The sequence below is a fragment of the Phyllosticta citribraziliensis genome (genome assembly GCF_038025025.1).
Source record: "Phyllosticta citribraziliensis strain CPC 17464 chromosome Unknown J3D65scaffold_1, whole genome shotgun sequence".
In the NCBI taxonomy this organism is placed as follows: domain Eukaryota; kingdom Fungi; phylum Ascomycota; class Dothideomycetes; order Botryosphaeriales; family Phyllostictaceae; genus Phyllosticta; species Phyllosticta citribraziliensis.
In genome coordinates this window covers 2414668-2437088 of record NW_027117338.1, presented here as the reverse complement: position 1 = coordinate 2437088, position 22421 = coordinate 2414668, and the positions used below count along the sequence as shown (strand labels likewise).

General features: G+C 54.9%; 7 protein-coding genes across 7 annotated transcripts; 2 read left to right on the top strand and 5 right to left on the bottom strand.

Moving 5' to 3' along the window:
- Positions 1-1036: 1036 nt before the first annotated feature.
- J3D65DRAFT_611038 (uncharacterized protein) lies at positions 1037-2825 on the bottom strand. Its single transcript, XM_066798862.1, has 3 exons — positions 2371-2825; positions 1530-2309; positions 1037-1477 (listed from the first exon to the last, which is right to left on the bottom strand). The coding sequence occupies exons 1-3, from the start codon at positions 2453-2455 to the stop codon at positions 1308-1310; spliced, it is 1035 nt and encodes a 344-aa protein (XP_066660102.1). The 5' UTR covers positions 2456-2825; the 3' UTR covers positions 1037-1307.
- Positions 2826-3103: 278 nt separating this feature from the next.
- Positions 3104-4208, bottom strand: J3D65DRAFT_611035 (mitochondrial 54S ribosomal protein bL19m). The gene is made up of 3 exons (XM_066798861.1): positions 4021-4208; positions 3570-3966; positions 3104-3495 (listed from the first exon to the last, which is right to left on the bottom strand). The coding sequence occupies exons 1-3, from the start codon at positions 4199-4201 to the stop codon at positions 3360-3362; spliced, it is 714 nt and encodes a 237-aa protein (XP_066660101.1). The 5' UTR covers positions 4202-4208; the 3' UTR covers positions 3104-3359.
- A 510-nt stretch (positions 4209-4718) lies between these two features.
- Positions 4719-5911, bottom strand: J3D65DRAFT_643765 (NmrA-like family-domain-containing protein; the record flags this gene model as incomplete). Its single annotated transcript, XM_066802105.1, has 3 exons — positions 4719-4733; positions 4788-5139; positions 5274-5911. The coding sequence occupies 3 exons, from the start codon at positions 5909-5911 to the stop codon at positions 4719-4721; spliced, it is 1005 nt and encodes a 334-aa protein (XP_066660100.1).
- A 1470-nt stretch (positions 5912-7381) lies between these two features.
- J3D65DRAFT_664079 (60 kDa lysophospholipase-like protein) lies at positions 7382-9494 on the bottom strand (the record flags this gene model as incomplete). The annotated part of the gene is made up of 4 exons (XM_066802721.1): positions 7382-7651; positions 8005-9219; positions 9326-9369; positions 9434-9494. 4 exons carry the CDS (start codon positions 9492-9494, stop codon positions 7382-7384), a joined length of 1590 nt encoding a protein of 529 aa, XP_066660099.1.
- A 4329-nt stretch (positions 9495-13823) lies between these two features.
- Positions 13824-15625, top strand: J3D65DRAFT_611017 (uncharacterized protein). Its single transcript, XM_066798860.1, has 2 exons — positions 13824-15411; positions 15477-15625. The coding sequence occupies exon 1, from the start codon at positions 13942-13944 to the stop codon at positions 15145-15147; it is 1206 nt and encodes a 401-aa protein (XP_066660098.1). The 5' UTR covers positions 13824-13941; the 3' UTR covers positions 15148-15411; positions 15477-15625.
- On the bottom strand, positions 15278-16912 carry J3D65DRAFT_611015 (uncharacterized protein). The gene is made up of 3 exons (XM_066798859.1): positions 16270-16912; positions 15669-16210; positions 15278-15613 (listed from the first exon to the last, which is right to left on the bottom strand). Exons 1-3 carry the CDS (start codon positions 16858-16860, stop codon positions 15466-15468), a joined length of 1281 nt encoding a protein of 426 aa, XP_066660097.1. The 5' UTR covers positions 16861-16912; the 3' UTR covers positions 15278-15465.
- Positions 16913-17589: 677 nt separating this feature from the next.
- On the top strand, positions 17590-22100 carry J3D65DRAFT_664076 (pantothenate transporter; the record flags this gene model as incomplete). Its single annotated transcript, XM_066802720.1, has 13 exons — positions 17590-17723; positions 17776-18160; positions 18213-19100; positions 20044-20317; positions 20373-20386; positions 20437-20480; positions 20532-20670; positions 20737-20815; positions 20869-21055; positions 21105-21210; positions 21258-21382; positions 21437-21766; positions 21827-22100. 13 exons carry the CDS (start codon positions 17590-17592, stop codon positions 22098-22100), a joined length of 2979 nt encoding a protein of 992 aa, XP_066660096.1.
- Between the last annotated feature and the right edge of the window lie 321 nt (positions 22101-22421).

The window sequence follows — 22421 nt, the reverse complement described above, 5'->3', positions numbered from 1 at the left end:
CCAGTGAGTCGCCGCTTACTCACTCACTCACTCAGCGCCCTCCCGCGTCCACAACAGGCGCAAACACACCATATATACACCACCTCACCCACCAAACGCCCGAACCCCCGGGACCCAGCCAGCCAGCCAAGCAAACGAGAATTAGGCACTATACCGCATCCCTGCCTTTTTCCCCGGTCGTTCGTCCAATAGGCACGTCCGCCGCTGCGTATTGTCCCTTTTCGGCTCGTGGCCAAGGCACTTGCGCTGCTGCTTCCTTGCCCCCGCCCGCCCGCTTGCCCCGTCTGCCGTGCCCGCTTGCACCGTTCCGTCCACTCGACGCTACTCGACTCGGTGCATTGCGGCCGCTTAGGCGAGTGATTTTGCCATGCGAAGGCTAAGGTCATGCTCCCTTGGGTTGGTGGTTGGTGGATTTTTGAGAAGCGGCTTGGCCCGACTTTTTTTTTTTTTTTTTTTTGGGAGGTGATCCTAGGTTTATGGTCTTTGCGGGGGTGTTTGGATGCTTCGTTCCAAGGAAGACTGTAAGAGACGGATGCGTGGAAGAGGAGAGGAGTGGCGCATGAATGCTCCTCAGTACTTGGTGTTGGACGTGATGAATGCTCCCCAGCACGACGCAGTGGCTGCACTTGGATGTGTCTTGGCGACATGCAGTGGGTGTGTGTAGGAATGCTCCCTAGTATCAAGCAGGCCATCATAATGCTCGTGAAAGATGTCCTGCCCCAGGCCATTGAATGATTCCCTGCAAGTGAGCTCTGCTGTTTCGTTGTGTGCACTGGATAGACACATCAATGCAGCCACGGATGACATGCCGCTGGACGGACGGCATTGATGACGTCATCTTTTGCGGCTCCATGTCGAGCTCGGCTTGAAACAAACTGAAGAAGGGAATGTGTAGGAACGAATCATGAGAGGCCTAGACGTCTGTCTGTCGACACAGGCAGGTGAGAAGGGAAGCTTTGCAGCTTCAATGTTTGGCTTGCTCTCATTGAACGCAGGCGAACAGCTTCAAAACACAACATGGGATGGCGAGGCACTCTTCTAATGCTTGTGCTTCGCACAATTCGATTCTATTCAAGTCAACCCCCCTGAGAAAAGGCACAAATGGCGAGTCTAAAGCGCCATTCACGTCCAGCCAGAGAAATCAATCGTGTTGCTGAGTCTCAATGTACTAGCCACTCCATGATTCCTTGCCTAACGGTCCCTACTCACTTTCCTGAGCTATTTCGTTCATCTTGCACTCCCCGGGTATCTTTGGTTGTCGTCGTCATGAAGGACTTGCTGCTGTGCCGCTAGAGGTTGCGTTTTGCTCAAGTGCGGCGCTTCTTGGGGGGCGGCGAGGCGCTGCTGCCGTTCTCCTTCTTGCCCTTGCCGGGGACGAGGCTGCGGATGTCGACTGGCTCGTCGTCATCGTCCTCGTCGTCAAGGTCGGCGTCCTCGAGCTCCGAGAGGTCGTCGTCGTCTGCCTCTTGAGCCGCGGCTGCGGGTGGGTTAGCCCAAGCTTCTGGATTGGACGTGTCAAGATGACTTACTGAAGTACTTGATGGCTTGAGGCCACAGTTCGTTGACGATGATTTCGGCAACTTCCTCACCGCTGGGGCAGATCTCGGACTCGTCGAAAAAGTCCTCTTCGTCGTCCTTCTCGTCAACGTCTTCGTCTTCAACCTTCTCGCCGTTGGCCCTCTTGGCCCGCTTCTCGGCCTCCTTCTTGCTGGCCTCGGCCGACTCTTCGGCAGTGACGTAGCCGTGGGACGAGACGAAGCCAAACCAGGTGAAGAAGCTGAGCGCGGCCTCGGTGTTGTTCTCGATCTTGTCGATGATGGCCTTGTACTCGGGCAGCTTGGCGATCTTGCTGGCCTTGGACTGGCCGTTGGAGCTGCCGTTCTGCGCGGCGTCCTGCTTCTTGCGGGCGGCGAAGAGGGCGGCGGCGGCGTCCGTCAGGCCCTGCGTCAGGTCCTTGCCCTTCTTCCAGCTGATCTTGACGGGCTCCGACACGATGCCGCTCCAGCCGTCGAGCGCGCGCCGGTGCCAGAACTTCTTCTCCAGCACCTTGTCCTCAAAGTACTCATTGGAGTCGAAGTGGAACCGGATGGCGACGCTGCGCGGGGAGCCATTGGGGTCGTCGATCTCGAAGCGCTCGACCTCGATGCTCTTTAGTGCGTCGGCAAACACTTGCGAGTCCGAGGGCGTCGTGTAGTTTTCGAACTCGGTGGGTGCCTGCTCCAGGACGAGGGCCCAGAAGCTGGGAATCTTGGCCACTACTTCCTGGCGCTTCTTGTACAGAGGCGCGTAGATCTTGTGTTGCTCGCGGACTGCAGCATTCCCAGTCAGAAAGCGTCCTAGCATTCGCGCGCACAATTTGGTTAGACTTACGGGTCTGGAGCTCGGCATCGTCAAACTCTTGCTCAAGCTGAGCAAGGTCCTCATAGGTGACGTCGGAAACGGATACGTCAGGCATTTTGGCAATGGGTTGTCGTAGGCTGTGCGCCGATTCTGGTGTCTGAAGGAAGGGCGACGAAGCTCAGGGACCTTTTAAGGTTAGGTTGCGGAGGAACCTAGACGCGCGCGAGCAAAAATGTTGGGATGCGAGAAGCTAGGATTTGTGACCAGCAATGACTCGGATGTGAAGTGATTCCGTCATCGTCCACTCGAAAATGACTCGGACCTCCTTCTGCCTCCGCACTGTTGCTCCTGTGTTGGTGCTCTCACTTGACACCTCGTATTCAAACTGGTCGTAATGTGCTCCAAATCAATTGGCGCTTTCTACTTGGTCATCAGGAAGCTTGGTGGAGCATCAGCAAAGCGTTGAGATCTAATCTGCCAGCCGCTGAACGTGTTGGCAGAGCAGGGTTCGGAGGAAGGGAACACTATGTACTTTAGATGGATGCGGGGGATTTCCGCCGCCAACCGCCGCTTATCCGCCCCAGAGCCTCAGCTACGGAAAGTTTGGATACGTCTAGAAGCTAGTCTAGCGCACGATCACGACTACAGGGGGACTAGCGCTTCCACCCGACTCGGAACTGATAGCACCGCCAGCATCAAGGCCAAGGATATCTGACATTTCTGAGATTTGTCATCTCGTGAATATATGGCTGATTGTTTAGTTCTTCATACACATTGGTAGCTGTGATTGGTAGTCTATCACGACATGTCAAGCCGGTAAGATGTTGATCTTGTCAGTCCCCGCACCTATCTCTGGTCAAACGTCTTCCATTGTCCATGTTTTGAGCTCTTTCCAATGCCGCCATATCAACATGATCCCAGTAGGCCAGCACTCATACAGACGATGCATGTCCGCCTCTAATTTTCCAGTTTCCTTCCCTGCCAACCCTCGTGTCCGTAAACGCCAGAAGCCGCCCGCTTTACCTCTTCTTGCTCTTCTTCTGGTTCCTGCCCTCAAAACTGCCAGACCTACTGCCAGGCTTGGTGGCACCGGAAGCCCTCTTGAGGTACGACCGAACAATGTTGTCGACAGAGCCCGGATCATGCTTCGGTTGCCTGCATCACATCAATCAGCTTCACAGCTCCAAAGAATCGCGCAGCGCGTCAGCGGCGCCGAGCAATAAACGTACCGCAAGTAGTATAACCTGGCCCTCCTCGCCCTCTTCTTCGCCCGCTGCACCACCTCAATTGCCGTCACGTTGGGGCTGTAAATCTTGAACCACATCTCGACGCCGACCCTGGTGACGTGGTTGCGCAGCAACATGGCCGTGTGCAGGCCCTGCCGCCGGATGTTGAGGCAGACGCCCGAAAAAGGCTCGCCGTTCTTCTGCCGCACCAGCACGATGTCGCCGACGCGCACCGCGTCCTTGTTCTGCTTGTCGAACAGGAGCGCGCGCGCGCCCTTGGGATCCAGGATGGCGATTTGTCGCTGCTCAACGAGGCTCACGGGGTCTTTGCATTTGGCGAGCGCGGTCGGTGGCGGCGGGTACGTTGTGATCGGCTTGTATTCTTGCTTTCCGGTTTTCTCTGCGCGATTGTGTCAATTGGCGTGTCGCTGGCTTGTGGCGTGAGCTCACTGACTGGAGAGGCCGTTCCTGTGCTTGACTCTGGGAAAGAGTATGTGGTCCGGTAGACTTTGCAATGTCGGCTGCTCGATCGCCCACGTTGCCTTGCCCCGTTGCTGGACTTTGGTGCACCGCGCCTGGCGCATCGCCGCCTTCCAGACGGACAATGGCCGCATGCTGGTCCGCAAGGTTGCCATTGTGGGTGGTTGCGGAGGATGGCGATTCTTCCGCGATGTCTCCGAGATGCGCGCCCTGGTGTTGAAGAGATGACTAAGCCCTGACCTCCGCGGACAACATGGGCTTGGCAACCAGTAGAAACTCTGCCTGGACAGTGATGCACCAGGAACCGAAATACTCTTAATTGAGATTAAAGAATTACTTCAACTAGACCAACTTCAATCCCACAAGTTCCTTCCAGTCTGATGCAAATGACGTCTAACATCAAGCCACCGACACGCTCGGCGTGCAGGTCACCACAAGCAAATCGAATTCCAACCAGCTTGTCGACAAGAGTAGAGCTTCGAGCTATCTGAATCAAACCATGGGGAAAAGACAATCAATGCCTCGAATGCTTTTATGAATCTCGACGTATTATTCTTTTTTTGCCGAAGTTTCTGCATCACACGCAGTTGATATCTTACCCGCCCATTTTTTTATGCCGCACATTGAACGCCAACGCAATGCAAAAAAAAATTAGCCAGCCATGCATGTAGCTCATAAGTTCATAATCTGAAAGATTTGAGAGTCTCGGGCTGGAGGTTCCGAAGTCGGCTCCGAGGACACATCGTCGGGCTCCGGTTGTCCATCCGTGGCGTCATCCTCGTCCATCCACGTCAGACCGTTCGCCCTTTCTTCGACGGGAAAGATTTCGCGCGCGTACTCCTCGATGTCCCGGAAACCTTCCCACAGGTCGAGAGCCTCGCGAGTGCAGTCGGGTTCCAGGTCGGGACCAAAGTAGGGCGCACATTTCCAACCCAGCGTCTCCTCGAGAATCTCTAGATGCTCGCGATAGCCGGCCGGGACTGGCACTTCGATGGAAATGGGTCCTCGGACGTAGCGGACAGAGCGATTGAGCGCACGGCTAAAGGCCTCGCAAACTTGGACCGGTGTGAGCTGCGAAAACGCTAGCGGGATCCTGTGGCTTGAGTTAGCGGATTCCCGAATGCGCAGAGCGACCAACGGTTCAGATTCTTGGCGACAAAAGGAAAAAAGGAAGGATCCAAGCCGCAAGCGGATCCCTGTCTGAGGCTGCGGGTGCGCACTACGTACCGATGGCCTGCCCATTTTCTCGGACCCTGTTTAAAGATTTGCAAGATTGCGGGTCCCACGTCGTGCTCGGCGTCCAGCCACGGAATGGGAATGTGCGGGTGGAAGGGCGCCTGCCACTCAAAGCTGCCATCGTCCTTGAGCTCCATGCGGAAAAGCGGGTACGGCAGGCTGGTGAAGTTGTTGTGGTAGGTGCCTGCGTAGACAAAGGTGGCCGGAATGCCGATTTGGCGGATGTAGTTTTCGACGGCAAACTTTTGGGCCCAGAAGGGCAGGGCTCTCCAGTTGTGGCCTTGGTAGATGGAGTGGTCGGGCATGCTGCTGTAGATGAGATGCTCTATGCCAGCCCTTTTGGCAGCATTCGCCATGGCGCGGCCGGTAGCAATCTCGTCGCCCCAGTGGGTCGTGTTGACGAAGGCGAGCTGGGCGCCATGGAAGAGGTCAGCGACGAAGCGCGAGTCGTCCAGAGATCCTATTCGGAGGTCGACGCCGGGGGTAGTGTCCAGCTCCTGTGCTACAATGCCCTGCTTGTCGCGGGTTTGGGCGCGGACATGCCATCCGACGGCTGCGGCGACGCGGATGAAGCTTGCCGATTGGCGGCCGGTGCTGTTGATGGTAACGACGACTTTTCTGTCTTGCATGCGGAGTGGAGGATTCGAGGCTGGGAGGGTGGCAGACGGCGGGAGCAGAGTTGGAGAGGGAAGCAGAGCAGCGCAGAGCGGAGCGGGACAGGAGGGAGTCCAGTCGTTGACAGCACAGTGTCTGCGGGGGTGGATGGGCAGAGCAGAGCAGGGAGAAGAAGAGAGAGGAGAGATATTAGAGGAGCAGTGGAAGAGGGGGATGGCAGGCGGAGGACATGGCCTGAGCTACCAAGGTGTGTGTAAGGTATAGGTCAGGAAGAGGTAGTCGGCAACGGTCTGTGGTAAGGTAAGGTATGGAAGGGCACCCAAGTTGCGTCCACGAGGGCCAGGGCCAGAGCAGAGAGGGCGGTCGCCCAGCCGCGTGGGAGCAGATATTTAACTGTTAGTCAACGACGAATGTGCGCGAGCGAGGGTGCTGCGAACGCTTAAGGGCACCAGGGCCTGCTCCAATTACCTAATGGCAGCTCCTCGGGGCGCCTCCGCCGACTTTTGCAGGCCGACGGACTGAGTCGTACCTTGGGTTCGACTTGACGGCACTCGGTGACGTGCGACGGCGGCGCCATGAGACGACATGGAACAACAACAACACTCAGTCACTCACTCACTCACTCACCAACACCCGCCCGCAGTGCAGTGTCGTAGGGCGCGGCCAGACAGGGGGAGCGTTCCAGTTCGCGTGGGCATGCCCATTCCGTCGCCAATTGCGGGGAAGACGTCGTCGCTGGGTTGAGCGCCCGCCCGTCGCGCTGTGCTGCCACGCCCACGCCCTGATTGGCCGCGCGCCCATCCTCAAGCCAGAAGGTGCAAGCGTGAGGTGGGTGCCCCCTGTCTCGCACCTCTCGCACCTCTCTCACCTCTTTTCCAATCCTCGAATAGGCAGTGCAACGCCGCCCACACTGCAGTGCCCTTCCTTTGTCCTGCTCCGCTCCAGCTGTCTCAGCAGGCCTCGTCAGATGACACTCAGCCACTACCGTACATCTTACGTCCAAGGCTCCCGTACCGTCATGTACTTCACGACTGATAGGGAGCATTCATGCCCTGTACCGGCGACTAACAGGGAGCATTCCTACGCTGCGACTGCGACTGACGGGGAGCATTCAAGCATCGAGTACTGATTGGGGGGTCCCTTGTTGCTAGGTACCAAGCCCCGGTCCTTCAGCCATTTCTGCCACTCACTTCCCCCATTTCACCATCTCCGCGGAGCCATTCCCTACCTCTTTGCTTTCAAGCCCAATGCTCCAGGGACATCGTCGTACTTCAAAGCCGCCAGACCACCTGCGCTGCACTCCGTTCTTTCAAGTTTCGAATACACATCACCTCGCAACATATACCACCCACCCTCCTCTTGGCCATGGAAGACTCGACCTCCTTGGGTAAGCGCATCTGCTTGCGGCGCAGTGCAGCCACACCCGCCCTACCCCAACGACACCTCGAAAACGCCACACGTCCGACCCCCTCTCCGCTCATCCCTCAACCGCTGTCAGCACCAATCTCGACGCCGGCCACCCCCCAAACACTGTCGTCTTGTCCGCTCTCGCTGGCGTGGAGCCTCGCCGCCGCCAGCTCCTCTGCGTGAAGGTGCGCGCCCGCCTCCCGCAGCAGCAACACATGATTGCGCAACCCCGCACGAGCAGCCAGGAAAAGTGGCGTGTGTCCTGCGCGGTTTCGTAGGTGGACAGAGGCGCCCTCGGACAGAAATTCGCGCAGCATGTCGACGTTTGGCCCGGCTGCCGCCAAGTGCTATAACGAGCCGTCAGCACCATGCAGGACGGACTGCCTCGTCTCTGTGTATGTAGATAACAGCACCACACGACCCAACTGGCCGTCGGCCTGCAAGACTGCGGCAAGACAAACAAAAGGAACCCCAGGGCGGTCAATGCTTCTGCGAGCAGAATGTCGCCGGATAGCCCTCACATCCGTTGTCGGACTCTGCGACGACACGATGCCTCTGCTCTCATTTACCGATGCGACGGCGACGACGGACTGGGCAGGTCACCGTCGCCCTTGTGCTCATACTCGAACACGATGGCCTCCGATATCCCCGACATGTACTCCCCGGTCTTGAAATGAGTGTGTGACCACGGTGCACTTACCAGAGGCGTGTTCCCCGCATAATCTGCATCGTTCAGCAGCCACTTGTTGTCGAACCGCATCACCTCGTTGACACCTTCCAAGTCTCCGTCCCTTATCTTGTACCCCAGAGTCGTGAGGGTGCTAGCGTCCGGCGTCGAGTGTTCGCTCTCCGGGTGCTGGAAATGCATCCGTCCGCTCTCGGTGAGTTCTCCCCTTAGGGACGTGGACATGCGCTTGGCGACATCGGTGGGCGATAGCCCTGGGAGAGAAAGCAGGTAAGAAAGCTTCGTCAGGGCAGCTTCTGTTGTCATGTCTAGGCCAAACACAATGCCAGCCCGGCCAAGAACGGTGGCAGGGGCGTAGAGGGGGCTTACGCTACCGCTCAGACACTGGGTCACGTTGACAATCACGATTCCTCTCTTCACAGCGTCCGCCAGAACCCTCGTAAAGTCAGAATCGGGCCCACCAGGAGCATTGCCAGCGCCAAAGGTCTCCAGGACAAGACCTTTCAGACCATCGAGGCGGAGCACAGCATCCACCATTTCCGGCTTGATGCCAGGGAAGACTCTGAGGCATGCCACGTGTGTCGTGTCCAGATTGGTCTGGATGCTGAATGGATGGACGCTCGTCGACCTGTGCACCAGGTTCCACGCGACGTTTGTGCGCAGACTGGAAATGGTTGCCAGAGGCGGCAGGTTTGGACTGGCGAAGGCGTTGAAATCGTCGGCTGACACTTTGGTGGCGCGGTTTCCGCGGAAGAGCTTGAAATTGAAAAACAGGCAGACCTCGGGTATCATGAAGTGACCAGCAATGACCAGACTGGAGAGGAGGTTGTCGGTGGCGTCGTTTTGAAGTTGGCTCATGGGCGCTTGGCTACCAGTCAAGATGACGGGCTTGCCCAAGTTTTGCATCATAAAGGACAGGGCCGAGCACGAGTAAGCGAGCGAGTCGGTGCCGTGCAGGACGACGAATCCATCGTAGAGGGTGTAGTTGCGGTAGATGGTCCTCGCAATCTCGTCCCATCCGGCAGCGTTGATGGAGCTGCTGTCGAGAAGCGTCTCAAACTCGTAGACGGCGTAGCGCACGCGACGCTTGTACGACGACTTGGGCGTGCGCAGCGACTGGACCGCTCTGCGCGTGCCGGCATCGTCGATGACGATTTCGAGGGGCTCAGGATAGGACCCGTCGTTGAACGAGGGGCGCGGGGCAAGTCCCGCGCGAAGAAAGCCTGGTACCTGGAATGCCAATCAAGGTTAACCATCTAGATTGAGGGAGTGAAATGCATTCAATCAGACGCGCTGACATGCATACTGCGCAAGGCCGTGAAGACTCTTGACGTACCGGGACCAGGCCATCCTCAGACTCTTGCATGCAAATGGTTCCTCCTGCGGTGCTGCGCATGAGTACTTGATCTTCCTTGCCAAAGCTTCTCCGCCATAGGGGACGTACCGGTGATGACAATCAACACCCTCCCCTCCATGACATCCTGGCCGGACGGTTGGCGGGACATTTCAACTTGGCCCTTGATTCGTTTGCGCCCCCTGTAACCCCAAGCTCTTGCAAATGCAAAAAGATGTAAAAATTGCAGGCCCGACAGCTTTCAAAGCATGCGTAATTCAAACGCCGCAATTTGGTGGGCGGACAGCGACAGAGAATGCCGAGACGCGGACGAGATGGGGAACAGTCTATGAATAAACCAGACGTTGTGGTCGATGGATGTTGGTTGCCAAAAGCAAAGAAGAAAAAAACCCGCCGCAACGGCCCCCGGATCTGCGGCGCGCCCTAGACCGGGCCAACTTATACTTCGGCCCCCTCTGATTCGACGGCCCGCTAAGGAGGGACGTCTACCAAGCCCAGAAGAGGCACCCTGCCCTGTCTAGACTCCGGAGCTGGCATAGTGGAGAGGTGAAGGAAAAGAAAAGGCAGCCGGGCAGAGGATTGGGAGCACGAGCGTGCGCACGCTCGTTGGAGAATCCGGACGGGCCAACAAGAAGACGCCTGAGCAGACGCCGTTGGATAGATGATGGGAGAAGAGGCCTTGAATCATGTCATAGTGCCCGCGAGGCTAGCAGGGGCACGGCAAGACCCGCCCGCTGCATGTATTCTACTTGATGCCCCTGTCGCTACTATCGCGAAGGGCTTTCAGCTCTTCTGTCGCAGACCGCTGTCATAGAGTCCTTCGCAAAGAATACAGCTTCAAGTCTCTTGCAACACAACAGCACCTCCAACACTCGGCTTGCGCGAGGCAAGAAAAGAAAAAGGTGCTCGTGGCTGTCCATCTCCAACGCTACAACAAACCCAGAACCTGTCCACGGACGTACCCTGGCATCGCGCGCCATATCCACCATACCTTGTCAATTTGACGACAACTGGCGAGAGAGAAAACTCTTCAAACCACACCGGCGAGCCAGCGCCATAGAAAGAACAGCAAAACAGGCGGGCGTGTCCCACCTCCTTCCACGCACCACCTTGTCAAGCGCAGCCAGTGCCGTGGAGCCTCACATCACATCCCAGGTTTCCCTCCCCATCGGCGTTCGTTGGGTTGGGCGCGGCGGGCCCGCACCATGGCGCGGTGGGGTTTCCATTACCCCTCCAAAACCGGACTGCCGCGAGCCATGACATTGACATTACCCCTTCAAAATTCGCCCGCGCTGGTTTCCATTACCCCTCCAAAACTCGCGACTGGAGAACAAGCCACAAGGATATCAGGTCGCGCCGCGGTTCCATGGTAGCGATACGGATGAAGGTTTTTTTTTTTTTTTTTTCTCTTGCGTTTTGATTATTTGTGGAGGACCGCCGGAGATGTTGAGGTGGAGTTTTTTTTGTCGGAGCATCATCGTGCGTTGGATGCGTGCGTTCGTTGGTTGGTCCTCACTTGTCGTCGTCGTCGTTGGTCGTCCGTCGCCCGTCTGCGTGCCGTGGCGTCGTGCCCGCACCGCCGCTTTTCTCTCTCGGTGCCCTTTTGATTGCCGACGACTGCCGTGCGTGGTTTTGTTCCGCCGTGGGTCGCTGAGGTGGTAGGGAGGGAGAGCCGTGGAGGGAGGGCAGACAGCAGAGCAGGCAAGGTACATAGCCGACGGGTGCGTTTTTCTTTTTTTCGGTGCCCAGTTGCTCGCTCCTAACTTCTACTTGCCTCCCTCTATAGCGAGCACGTCCAGGCAGAGCCTCTAGTTTCAATCCGCATCCAATTTTTCTGTACGCCTATTCTGCCTTTATAGGCTTGACACTGTCCAATCAAGTTGTTGATCATGTCAAACTACATCATGTCTCGTTCCGCCACACCTTCAGATCGCCGTCTGCGCAATGCCGCCACGCTTTCCTTCTCCGAAACCCTCCCTCCATCCTGTTCATCGACTTCCACCTCTTCTTTCGGGTCAGCCGATGCAATGAAATACCTAGGTTTCAAAAAACCCTGCCATTGGTTAGAGATGCCTGAGGCATCAAGGCAGTCCAGGCGGTGTTGCTGCTCTGCTGCCGAAAGACTGCATTTTTGACCGCTAAACCATTTCGGAAGAGTAGGTTTCAGTTCTCTGTGATTTGCGCTCACCAGCTATTGCGGCCGCCGTTGCAGTTTGCTAGCAAAGGGTGCGGTGCGAAGGCACGTGAATGGCGAGGCTGTTGTACCTAACCGTGGATGAAGAAGCAGTGCCTTCCATGGTCGACTCCGCACGGACGGCCTTCTTGACGAAACTGATCATGGATTCAAACTGGGCTCAGGGGTAGAAGCACTCCTAAATCCAAGACACGCGCGAGACGGATGTAAATGGAGGCGTACGACGCCGCGCATGTGCTTTTTGGGTCTGCTTCTGCGCAATTGAGACTCTTCGGGGCCCACCGCGTTCCACATGCAACGTGGTGTTTGACTGACTTTGCTGCTCCATTACTCCCACAAAACGTCCATGTTCCTGGCAGTAGTCTGAAAGGGAAAGAAAAATGCTGTCTCCGGAGTTCCGAGGAGGCAAAACGCAAGAAGCATTCGAAATTTTCTGTACATGCAGTTGCAAGTAAACTAAAATGCTCCAAAAAGCATGAATCAGGGCGAAAAGGACGAGAGGCAGCTATGTGCAGATAGTTTTGGATAGCAAAGATGGGGAGCGGATGTACCCACGACCTCTTCTACAAGCCCTAATTCAGTTTTTCATTGTTGTTGGCAGCAGACGCAGTCAATTTCGACTGGGTCGTTTCGATCGTCACACCGCTGCTCAAGACTGTAACGAGAGGCCATTTGTGTTGCCCACAGCAGAGAATAATGGCAGGCGAACGTTGCGGTAAAGTAGCGCCACAACCGCCTCAACCGCCAATCACCTGCGAGGATTAAGGGACTGAGGCTTGCCGGCCAAAGTCCCAAGACAGATGGCGATGGGGATCGGGATTGGGTCTTGAATGCTCTCTCTGTTATTGACCTTAGAACGGAGCGTTCTTGATGGCCCCTGCGACCCCCTGTCCCTCTTCGATATGAACGTAGACTGCGAACACGCTCTCCAGTTGTACTTACAAATATGTACTCCGTCTTCTTCATTGGACGGATGGGAACCCCCAAGGAGTGACTACCCACAGGACAGCGATAAAGGGCACAAAGTCTTGCCGCCGCGGGTCTGACGCCGCCGAAGCCATCGGCTTTTGGCCGACCTTGCTGACTGACTTTGGCTGGGTCAGGACAGGTCTAACAGGCACTGCTTGACGGAGGAGGTCCTCCGAGAGTGTTGCGAATGTCGTTTTCGACAGAGGCAGTTGCGGCGGCTGGTGAAGCTGTTGCTGGAGAAGTTTCTGAGTGCTGAATGTGGTAGTCCCAGCTTGATTATCGGATGTTTCGAGGAATTTGAGCTAAATTACCAAGAAATTTCGTGCAAACTTCGAAGGCGATTGAATACTTGCTTGCTCTTTGGGAGGCTCCGTGTGTTGTGGTCTTAGCGCACAATCGGGGGGGCTGCATAAGATCACAATAGTCTTGGAGCGCCAATTCTGATCCGAGGGTTGCACAAATGGGCCGTCGTGCTTCTTTGGGTAGGCTCGACGCGCAGCAGCGGGAGGCGAGGCAGCCGTTGTTTTGTCTCCCACATTCCACTCCATCACTCAACTTGCTTGTCTTTTTTGCCTCTCCCAGACAAAGCAGCATCGGAAGATTTGTTTCTCCAAACAGTATAGCGACTTGCAAGCTCTCTGACTTGTAGGTCAGCTTCGCGTTGTGATCACTGTGGTCATGGCAAGCGCTTCGGTTGACAGCAACTAAACCCTTCGCGACATGGGTGCCGTGATAGCATCGTCTGCCGAGACAAACCGACGACGCCTGCGACGGGCTGGTCGAGAATGTCGACTCCGATGAGTAGGCGCTGCCTGATAGAACGGAGAGATGCGTCCCCTCGTCGAAACTCGAAATCCAGTCGGTTTGTTGAAACAATTTTGCGACTTCAAGAAGCCTCGTCTGAGCCCAAAATTTTCTTGCTGTTTCAACGTGGAATAATCGGTTGGTACTTCTCCTTCTGAGAAACGTGGAGCATGTCGGTCAGGAATAAAGATGGTCAATTGCAAAGGAGGCACAGTGGGTGTAGAAAGAAACGAGACTCCCTAGCTCTAGATGCAGCAGTGAAAGAATGCTCCCTCAGCGCGACTACAGTAGCAGACAAATGCTCAGGTCACTAGCTGAACTTACGTTGCTGGAAGGTCTGTCGCATTTCTTTGGACACCCACTGTGGAGGAATCGGAACGACGAGATCAGCACCTCATCAGCCACCCAGGCTCCACGCTTTGCCTTTCTTGGAATAGCGTTCCCGCAATAAGCGAGCGCCTTCGCCGACCATCGTGATCGAGCATAATGCCTTTTCTCTCAACAACACCTCAAGCTCTCTCGAATCTTCACGGACAACCTGCCCAACATTCAAGGTCTATCTTGCAAACTTTTGTGATTGCAGCTAATCTCCAGTTAACGACCTGACTGCTTAAATTCCCTGCGCCGAACCATGGGTGGAAACGCCTTCAAGGTTGATGGGTTTGAGGGCCCCCGTATTCCAACCGCGCTCTATGGAGAACTGAAGTTGAAGTACGCCGCCATTCTTGCTCAGATTTATGAGAACGTCACCAGTGCAGAAGCCCCGATGTGGAAAGTCGACCACGGCGATGTTGACATGCTCGTCGAAGGTCCTCGCCATGACCACCTCACACCAAGCGACATCTCCGAAGCCCTGGGTGCAAAAGCTTGGAAAGGCCAAGGGCCCACATTCAACTTCGCCATGCCGCACCCCGGGATCCCTGACTCAATTGTCCAACTCGATGTGCAAATTTGCCCCCGCGGCTACTTTCAATGGCAGGTCTTCCAGGCGTCTTACAGCGACCTTGCTCAGATCATCGGCGTTATTATCCGCGGCTTGGGCCTTACCGCCAACGATAAAGGTCTCCATGTCCGCATTGCCGAGATCGAGACAAGCAACAAAAAGGACAGCTTGATTCACCTCACGCAAGATCCCGACACTCACATGAAGTTCTTGGGCCTTGACAGCCAAAAGTTCCACCAAGGGTTCGACAACGAGGAGGATCTGTTTCACTGGGTCGCCGGTTGCCGCTTTTTGAACCGCCAGAACATCGTTCCCAAGCAGGATGGCCCAACGGAAGGCGAAAAGCACAACGACAGGGCCCGACGCCAGAAACGCGGCATGTTCCGTGCTTTCGTGGAGGATTTCATGTTCTCCAATCATGAACTAGGCGACAACTGTCAGTGGGACCGCGCCAAAGTTTTGCACGAGGCGCTGGAGGTCTTTGGACGTCGTCAAGAGTACAACTCGAAGCTTGCTGCACACACCGAGCAGGAGCGTGAGAAAGCCTTGTGGACCGCCATCAGAAACGTCATCCCACGCAACGGCCCAAGCTTGAAGACTACGACCAGGGGACTCCTCCGGTTCGTTTCTGTCCACAATGGCGAGTTGAAGTTCAACCCCACTCCAGTGCCCGACGAGGAGAAGACCCCTTGGGTCCGGGGACTTGATGAAGCGGGTGAGAACAGAATTTTAGCATGGGTTCAAGAGAATTGGGAGACGGTCAGGGTCAGAGAGAAAGCGAACGTGAACGCGGCGAAGCCCACATCGACCGAGCATGAAGCAAAGAAGAGGAAACTCGACAGTGGCACCGAGGCGGCGCCTGTTCCTCCTTCGTCCGCCGACGGAAACTCTTGAACTCCCGGAGCCTACCCTACTTGCTATTCTTGCAAATTCTCGGACGAACCCCATCGGAACGATATCCTGGCATCAACAATACATCGGACAAGCAAAACAGCCAGCTCACTTCGATCGTTGTCAACGGTATCGGGGCAAGTGTACAACACTACAGACTGCATTGAGTGTCACTGGGGTGCAACACCAAGCAGGAGAATCACACAACTGCCCGTGGCTCCAAACGATACACAGGTCTTCAATTTCTTCGCAAGTGCTCTTCAATCAGTACATCTATGCCCAATCTGTTCCCTCTGATCTATGTGGCCGATCTCCAACTGACTACTCGTCAGGTCCTGCTTGACCCAAAGCCTGCCTCCTCGTGGGGGCCTTCTCATCGAAGAAGGGCTTCTCTGCCAGAGCGGTCACCCTAGTGCCGTGCCTTGGCTCCCTCCCAGCATAGTCCCAGCTGGCGTTGTGGATGGTAATGCTTCAGAGCTTGGTCAGTACGTCATCTTCGTCAAAATTTGTCCAGAAAAGCTTACCGGTTATCCCACAGAGCACTCGTCCTCGGAGTCCACTTGAATCGCAGCTGGATGTCGATGTTCTTTTCATACACGTCGTAGAGGTAGTTGAGAATGACATCACTTTCGGCCCTGTCCAGACCAACGATGCGGTCCGTCATTGCGCGATTTACAAACAAAGATTTCCAACCCGTAGCGGGGTGGACACGGACGAGGGGATGGATGCGCTCGATGTACTTGGGTCCTTCCTCTGGGTGGTCCCTGTCCAGGTAGGGATGGGCGGAACGATGCACGGCGGATTTGCCGTCAATCAGCTTGCGGAACTCCGGGGAGAGCTTCTCGTAAGCGGAGTAGCCACTGGCCCAAAGGGTGTCTGAGCCAACAGAGGGGACTGTGTCGTTGTGGAGATGCGTCACACCCGCAGGCTGGCGCTCATGGACCAGGTCCGTGTGCCAGCGGGATGCTCCGCCAGGGTTGCGGAAGCTTGCTGGTCTTTCAGTTGCTTGAAGGGCTGGCCAGATGACGGTCACGCCGGGCACTCCAGGGACATGGGGTACTTGAGGCTGTTTCGTTGCTTAGCGAGTCTGACTTTTGAAAGAGCTAGGATGCGCAGATGGCTTACGTGAATTTCGACCTCACCATACCACTCGCCCAACTCCTTCTGCTGTTGGGGAGAAATATCCTGGTCGCGGAAGAAGACCACGCTTCGTTCCGCAATCAACAGACCCAGCTCATCCTTTTGCTGGGGAGACAGGTCCTTCAGTTGCAGACCGACAATCTCCGTACCAATGTGCGCCGTAAGGTCAATGACCTTCTCGGCAGCGGAGAAAAGAGCCTTCTTTTCAGGGTCTGCCCTTGAACCGGGGTCTATGTGTTCGCGGTCATAGTCGCGGATCTTGTAGACATCGTCGAGGTAGAGCGGGCGAGCAGGGCGGTAAGGGTAGCCATTCGAGAGGTCGACACCGGCCTTTTCGAGACGCTGTCTTGCTGGCTCGGGCAGTCCGAGGGTGTCTTTGATGGGAGGAACAACGTCCTTGATACCAGGGTGGATAGCAATAGCACCGGGAGCCATGATGTAAGAGGTGCTCAAGGAAGCGAGATTAGAGTTCAAAAGGTAAGTTTTCTCCCTGCACTTTGGATACTGTAAACCTAATCCGTTTCCCTTGACCCAAGATATATGTTGGCGGAGCGGTCCGTCGCTTTTGGTCCTCATTTCTAATCACTCCATCCAACAGCAACTCAAAATAGTTACTGAGGGGCGCGTCAATCACATCATATACCCCTCACTAAACATCATCGCTCCTATTGGTCATCAACGGCGCAGGAAACTACGCGTATCACGTCTCCGCAGTAGTCGAATGCATGTGCGCAGGATCTTGTTGGGTTGGTCTTGACGCGGAGCGACAGCTTTGCCGATCACCTCCATGGCGCCATATTCCCTGTCGCTTTCACAACATGCTTCGCGGGCCGCGGGAGTTGCACGTATTGCGGGGGCTAAACCACCCAATAAAACTACACGGTTTGAAACCAAATGCGGCTGTCAGCGGCAGCTGTGGACCTCCCGGCTCGAGCGCTCACTACATCCCGGAGAGGCGCAACTAACTGGTAAGGTTTGAGCGATTCCGCTGGTTCCACGGAAGCCAAGTGGTGCAAACTGCGAAGGCTTGCACAATTTCTTTTGCAAGTCGGAACCCACTCATTGCCGCGCCACCATTCGCTATCGCTTTGGCGTCGTGAAGAAATCTGGTGATGCAAACCAAACGTCTTAAATGGGAAGTGCTGGGCCGAAACCATTCCCTTCCTTGCGGCGTACGCCATTCTATTTCATTTTGCGAATTTAGTCACCAGCCACCGTCGCACAGAATATTGGGAAGCCGTCAGCTCTTCAGCTCATCTTCTCCAGCCTCGTCTGTCACCTCTACTTGCTAGCGCGTCGAGCACAATGACTTTGATCAAAGCATCGCATGTCGCTGTTATTGGGGCGGGTTTGAGTGGTTCCGCGACTGCCGCATATTTGAAGAAGGATGGTGTAGAGGTGACCGTCTTTGAAAGGCGTGACTCTGCGGGCGGCGTATGGTAAGTCTCAAGTCCATATCAACATTGCGCCAGAAGTACTGACTAGGAGCAGGGTTTATGACGAGAATCCGCCGCCAGAGCCCGACTATCCTTCCGAGAAGGCCTCGCTCGCCTCTGACCCACCCAAAACAGGCTGGAAAGATGAGTCCTCGAAGGGCTCAGCGCGTGCTCCCGCAGGGCCGTGCTATCGGGACTTGAAGAACAACGTGCCGATTCCTTTGATGACCACGGCATTGTTGGGCTTTCCACAAGACACTCCTGAATTCACCAGCCATACGGTTGTCGCCAGCTATGTCCAAGGAATTGTCAAAGCTCACAACTTGGAGCATTCGATCCGGTTTCGGACTTTGGTTGAAAATGCAGAAAAGGTTGATGGGAAGTGGGAGCTTACCATTGCCAACAACGTCGACCAGCCCGACAACTTTCAAACCACAGAGGTGCTCTTCCGCAATTACATCCACGCTTGTTGTCAGTTCTGACTCTTTCCAGCGCTTTGACGCTATCGTAGTAGCTTCGGGACATTACCATGCTCCCAGAGTGCCCGACATCCCTGGTCTTCGAGACTGGAAGACGAAATGGCCCTCTCGCGTCATCCATTCGAAGAGCTACAGGACACCTGAGGCATTCAAAGACAAGAATGTTCTTTTGATAGGTGCGGGCACCTCTTCCACCGACATTGCCAAAGAGATTGGACCTCTGGCGAAGAACATTTGGCAGAGTGCAAGGGGCGGCGATTTCGATTTCCCTGCAACTTTGCTGCCGGAAAAGGCAACAAGAATTGGCGAAATCCAGTCCTTCGACTTCTTTGGGCAGGAGGGAGACTCGTCAGATTCCGAAAACGCGTCGCAACCCGAATCGGATTCTTCGGAAACTGGCGCCATTCCAGGCACCATCACCCTCAAGTCTGGACACAAGCTTTGCGATGTCGACCAGGTCATAGTCTGCACCGGGTACCACGTCTCCTTGCCATACTTGAAAGCCTACCACGAGGACGACACACCGCCCGAAAAGGCCGATGAAAGAGTAATCGTCACAGACGGCACGCAGTACCACAACCTCCACAAGGACATCTTCTACATCCCCGATCCAACTCTGGCCTTTGTCGGAGTTCCTTACTTTACCGCAACTTTTGTGCTCTTCGACTTCCAGGCCAAGGTGGTGGCAACAGTGCTGTCTGGAAATGCAGAACTCCCAGACCGCGATGCCATGAGACAGGAATATGCCAAAAGAGTCGAGGAGAAGGGTTTCAGGAAAAAGTTTCATTCCCTCAAAGGCAAGGACATTGAATACGTGAATGAGCTTTTGGATTGGGTCAATGCGGATTTGGCGCGACGCAACAAAGATCCAATCAGGGGACATACGGACGAGTTCAAAACCGTTTATGCAGCAATGACGGAAAGGTTTAAATTCTTTGGGAGAGGGTCCCAAGTTGAACCGCCGACTATTACACAAGCGCAACTAGGCGAATGTTGATTTGGTGCCGGTTGTAGAAGGAGTGCGTTTTGACCATAGAGAGATCTCTCTTGACGTGGGCCACAAAGACAGACAAGACGACGTTCAGCACATTTTGGAGAGGGCAAGAGGGTAGAGAGGTCGTCGGGTTTGGCGTTAGTGCGCTAGTCTCGCTTATGCTCAAAGCCATCGAATTGGGAATAGTTTCTCCACACCCTGCCTGCCTGACCATACGCCCTCCGCGACGCGACAGGAAGCATTCGACATCACTTGAACAAAAAGCGCCAAATCAGGCGAACACAATTGCATCAACAGCCCAAACGCACCAGTGCGGGGCATCTCTTCTGGCGCTGTGCCGCTTATCTTCTCCTCGACGTTTGTTGGCTGCTTCAGGCATCAGGCTCACGGGGTCTCGCACGCCATATGCAACCTTTTTCTCGTCACAACGAAGCGCGTCTCCCACTCTGCCCGGCAGCCGAAACAAACAATTCCCGCGAGCCGACGCCGTACCTCCTATTGGAGACCGAGGATTACACTACGCCGCCCAGCATCAAGCACGCTGCGGGTCCGCCATGATTGACATCGCTTTCGAATGACCTGACGCAGTCCGCCCGTCTCGCCCAATGAAGAACTTTGCCTCAATCTCGACCGTCGGGGTTTTCGGCGTTTGGCCTCGTTGCGGTTGTACTACCATCAACGTCATCAGCTGTTGGACTTGCGAGCTTGCAGAGGATGGCGAACCCTGGAGCACGCAAAGCGCCGGGGGCATGGTGACTTGCCGGCCAAGCAACCGGGGTCGCGTCGCACCTCTTTTGAGATATCCGAGAAGCGGCGCCAGAGGCTGAAGTTGTCGCTCTATCTCAACCAGTCCTTCATTATATTGCAAGACTGCACTGGCGTTTCGATCAGCAACTTGGAAACCGCGGGGCTCTTGTTTGACGGCCTCGAAATCCAGTCGCTGAGAATGTCGGACGCCGCGGACAGGGAGCAGGGCGCTCCAGTGTCGAAGACAAATGCGGTCGTGAAAGAAAATGTCAAGTACGACTGGCGAAGCGCCATTTGGGACACTTTCAACAAGTCTCCCGAGGAGAGAAAGTTTCTCTTCAAGCTTGATGCTGCCCTTTTGACGTTTGCATCGCTTGGTATGTTGACTGGAATTCGAAACTTCATTATGAAACAAAGCTGATTCTGAGGCAGGATACTTCATCAAGGTACATACATTCTCTTGGGTCTTCGAGATCCTGACTGACAGCATGCCAAGTACTTGGATCAAGCAAACATCAACAGTGCATTCGTGTCGGGAATGTAAGTGCGATTGTTTATATTTCCAATCGACTTGTTGCTAATTGTCAATAGGAAGGAGGATCTCGGAATGTATGGTGACGAATTGAACATCATGCAAACATGTTGGACGGTCGGATATGTTATTGGCCAGCTACCAAGTAACATTGTCTTGACAAAAGTCCGACCGTCAATTTGGATTCCAGCTATGGAGGTAAGAAGGGAGCATTCATACGCTATGACCGCCCTGGTGTTATGTTCAACACTGACGTCAGAGTAGCTCTTGTGGACAATTCTCACCTTTTGTCTTTCACAAGCCAAGACTCCACAGCAAATCTATGCCATTCGCTTCTTAGTCGGTGCGTTACCTTGAATCGTTCCCAAGAAAGCAACAAAGCTGAGATTATTCCAGGTCTTGCAGAGTCAACATTCTACCCTGGCATGCAGTACATAATTGGGTCGTGGTATCGGAAAGATGAACTTGCAAAACGCAGTTGTATATTCCATACTAGCAGTTCGATCGCTACCATGTTCAGCGGATATTTGATGGCCGCCGTCTACAACCTGGGTGGAAAGGGTGGTTATCGCGGTTGGCAATGGTGCGTTCCGAAATGTCCACGTGCAATGCCTTGTGCTCACGAATTTCAGGCTCTTCATTGTGGACGGCATCATTTCCCTTCCAGTAGCATTGCTCGGCTTCATTGTCCTTCCAGATGTCCCTGAGATATCGAGGCCGTTCTATCTCAAGCCGGAGGTAAGGCGAACGCAAAATGACGAGAGATGATGTTTGACCTTTTACAGGAACTTGACCTGGCGCGCCACCGAATGAAACTCGAAGGACGCAAACCCCGCGCTCCATACACGAAGGAAAAGATCAAGAATATCCTCTCTTCATGGCACATTTGGTCACTGACTTTGTTGTACATGTGAGTCCCAAGACATGCCTCTGGCTTACAGTTCGATTCGCTGATTTGACCAAGCGCTTTCAACAACGGCAACAACTTCGCGCAGCCAGCATTTGCGCAGTGGCTCAAATGGCTCAATGCGGAGGGCATCCACAAATACACCATCGCGCAGATCAACGCCATTCCGACAACAACGTACGGTCTCGCAGTCTTTTCCACCCTCGTCTACGCCTGGTCGTCGGATACCTTTTTGAGAGGTGCTCGCTGGCCTCCCATGATATTTGCTGGCATCTTCAACATGATAGTGTACATCTCGCTAGCCGTATGGGACATTCCATGGACATGGCACTGGGCGTGCTACATTCTTGCCGGCCTGAACAGCGGACTTTCTGGTCTCTGCTTCGCGTGAGTATCGACCCGCCTAACCCTTCTTTCGGAAGTTGTCTAATCAGTCTTCGCCAACAGATGGGCCCACGAAATCTGCGCCGGCGACAACGAAGAAAGAGCAATCGTCGTCGGATCCATGAACCAAATGGCGTACGTCGTGCAAGCTTGGCTACCCCTGATCGTCTGGAAACAAACAGACTCGCCCATGTACCGCAAAGGCAACATCACAGCCGCCATCATTGGCGGACCCCTCCTCATCGGCTCGGCCCTCTTGACCTTGTATCTCAGGCGCCGGGAACTCAAAAGGTACGCTGGCTACGAGCCAATCCTCCGGGAAGACGCAACCGACTGATTTGTCCCCCCTCCCTTTAGAAAAATTCATGATGGGGATGAATCAGAGATAAATGAAAGTCCGACTCCGTCCCATGGTACCCCCCATCTGGTGGATTATGAGGACCACATCGAGCCTTCGCCTGGTAAACTTTGAGGTCTTTCGTCGCACTCCCCGGAGTCTTGTTACGCACATGGAGTGGCGCTTTGCAGTGGCATCGTTGAAGAATCCTTTCAAGCGCTCAGGCAGTCGCACTTACCCCTGGAGTCCGAGAAAAGCGAGATCAGCAAATGATTAGAGAATGGAATCCATAAGGATCTTCTGGGTCTTTTTTTTTTTTTT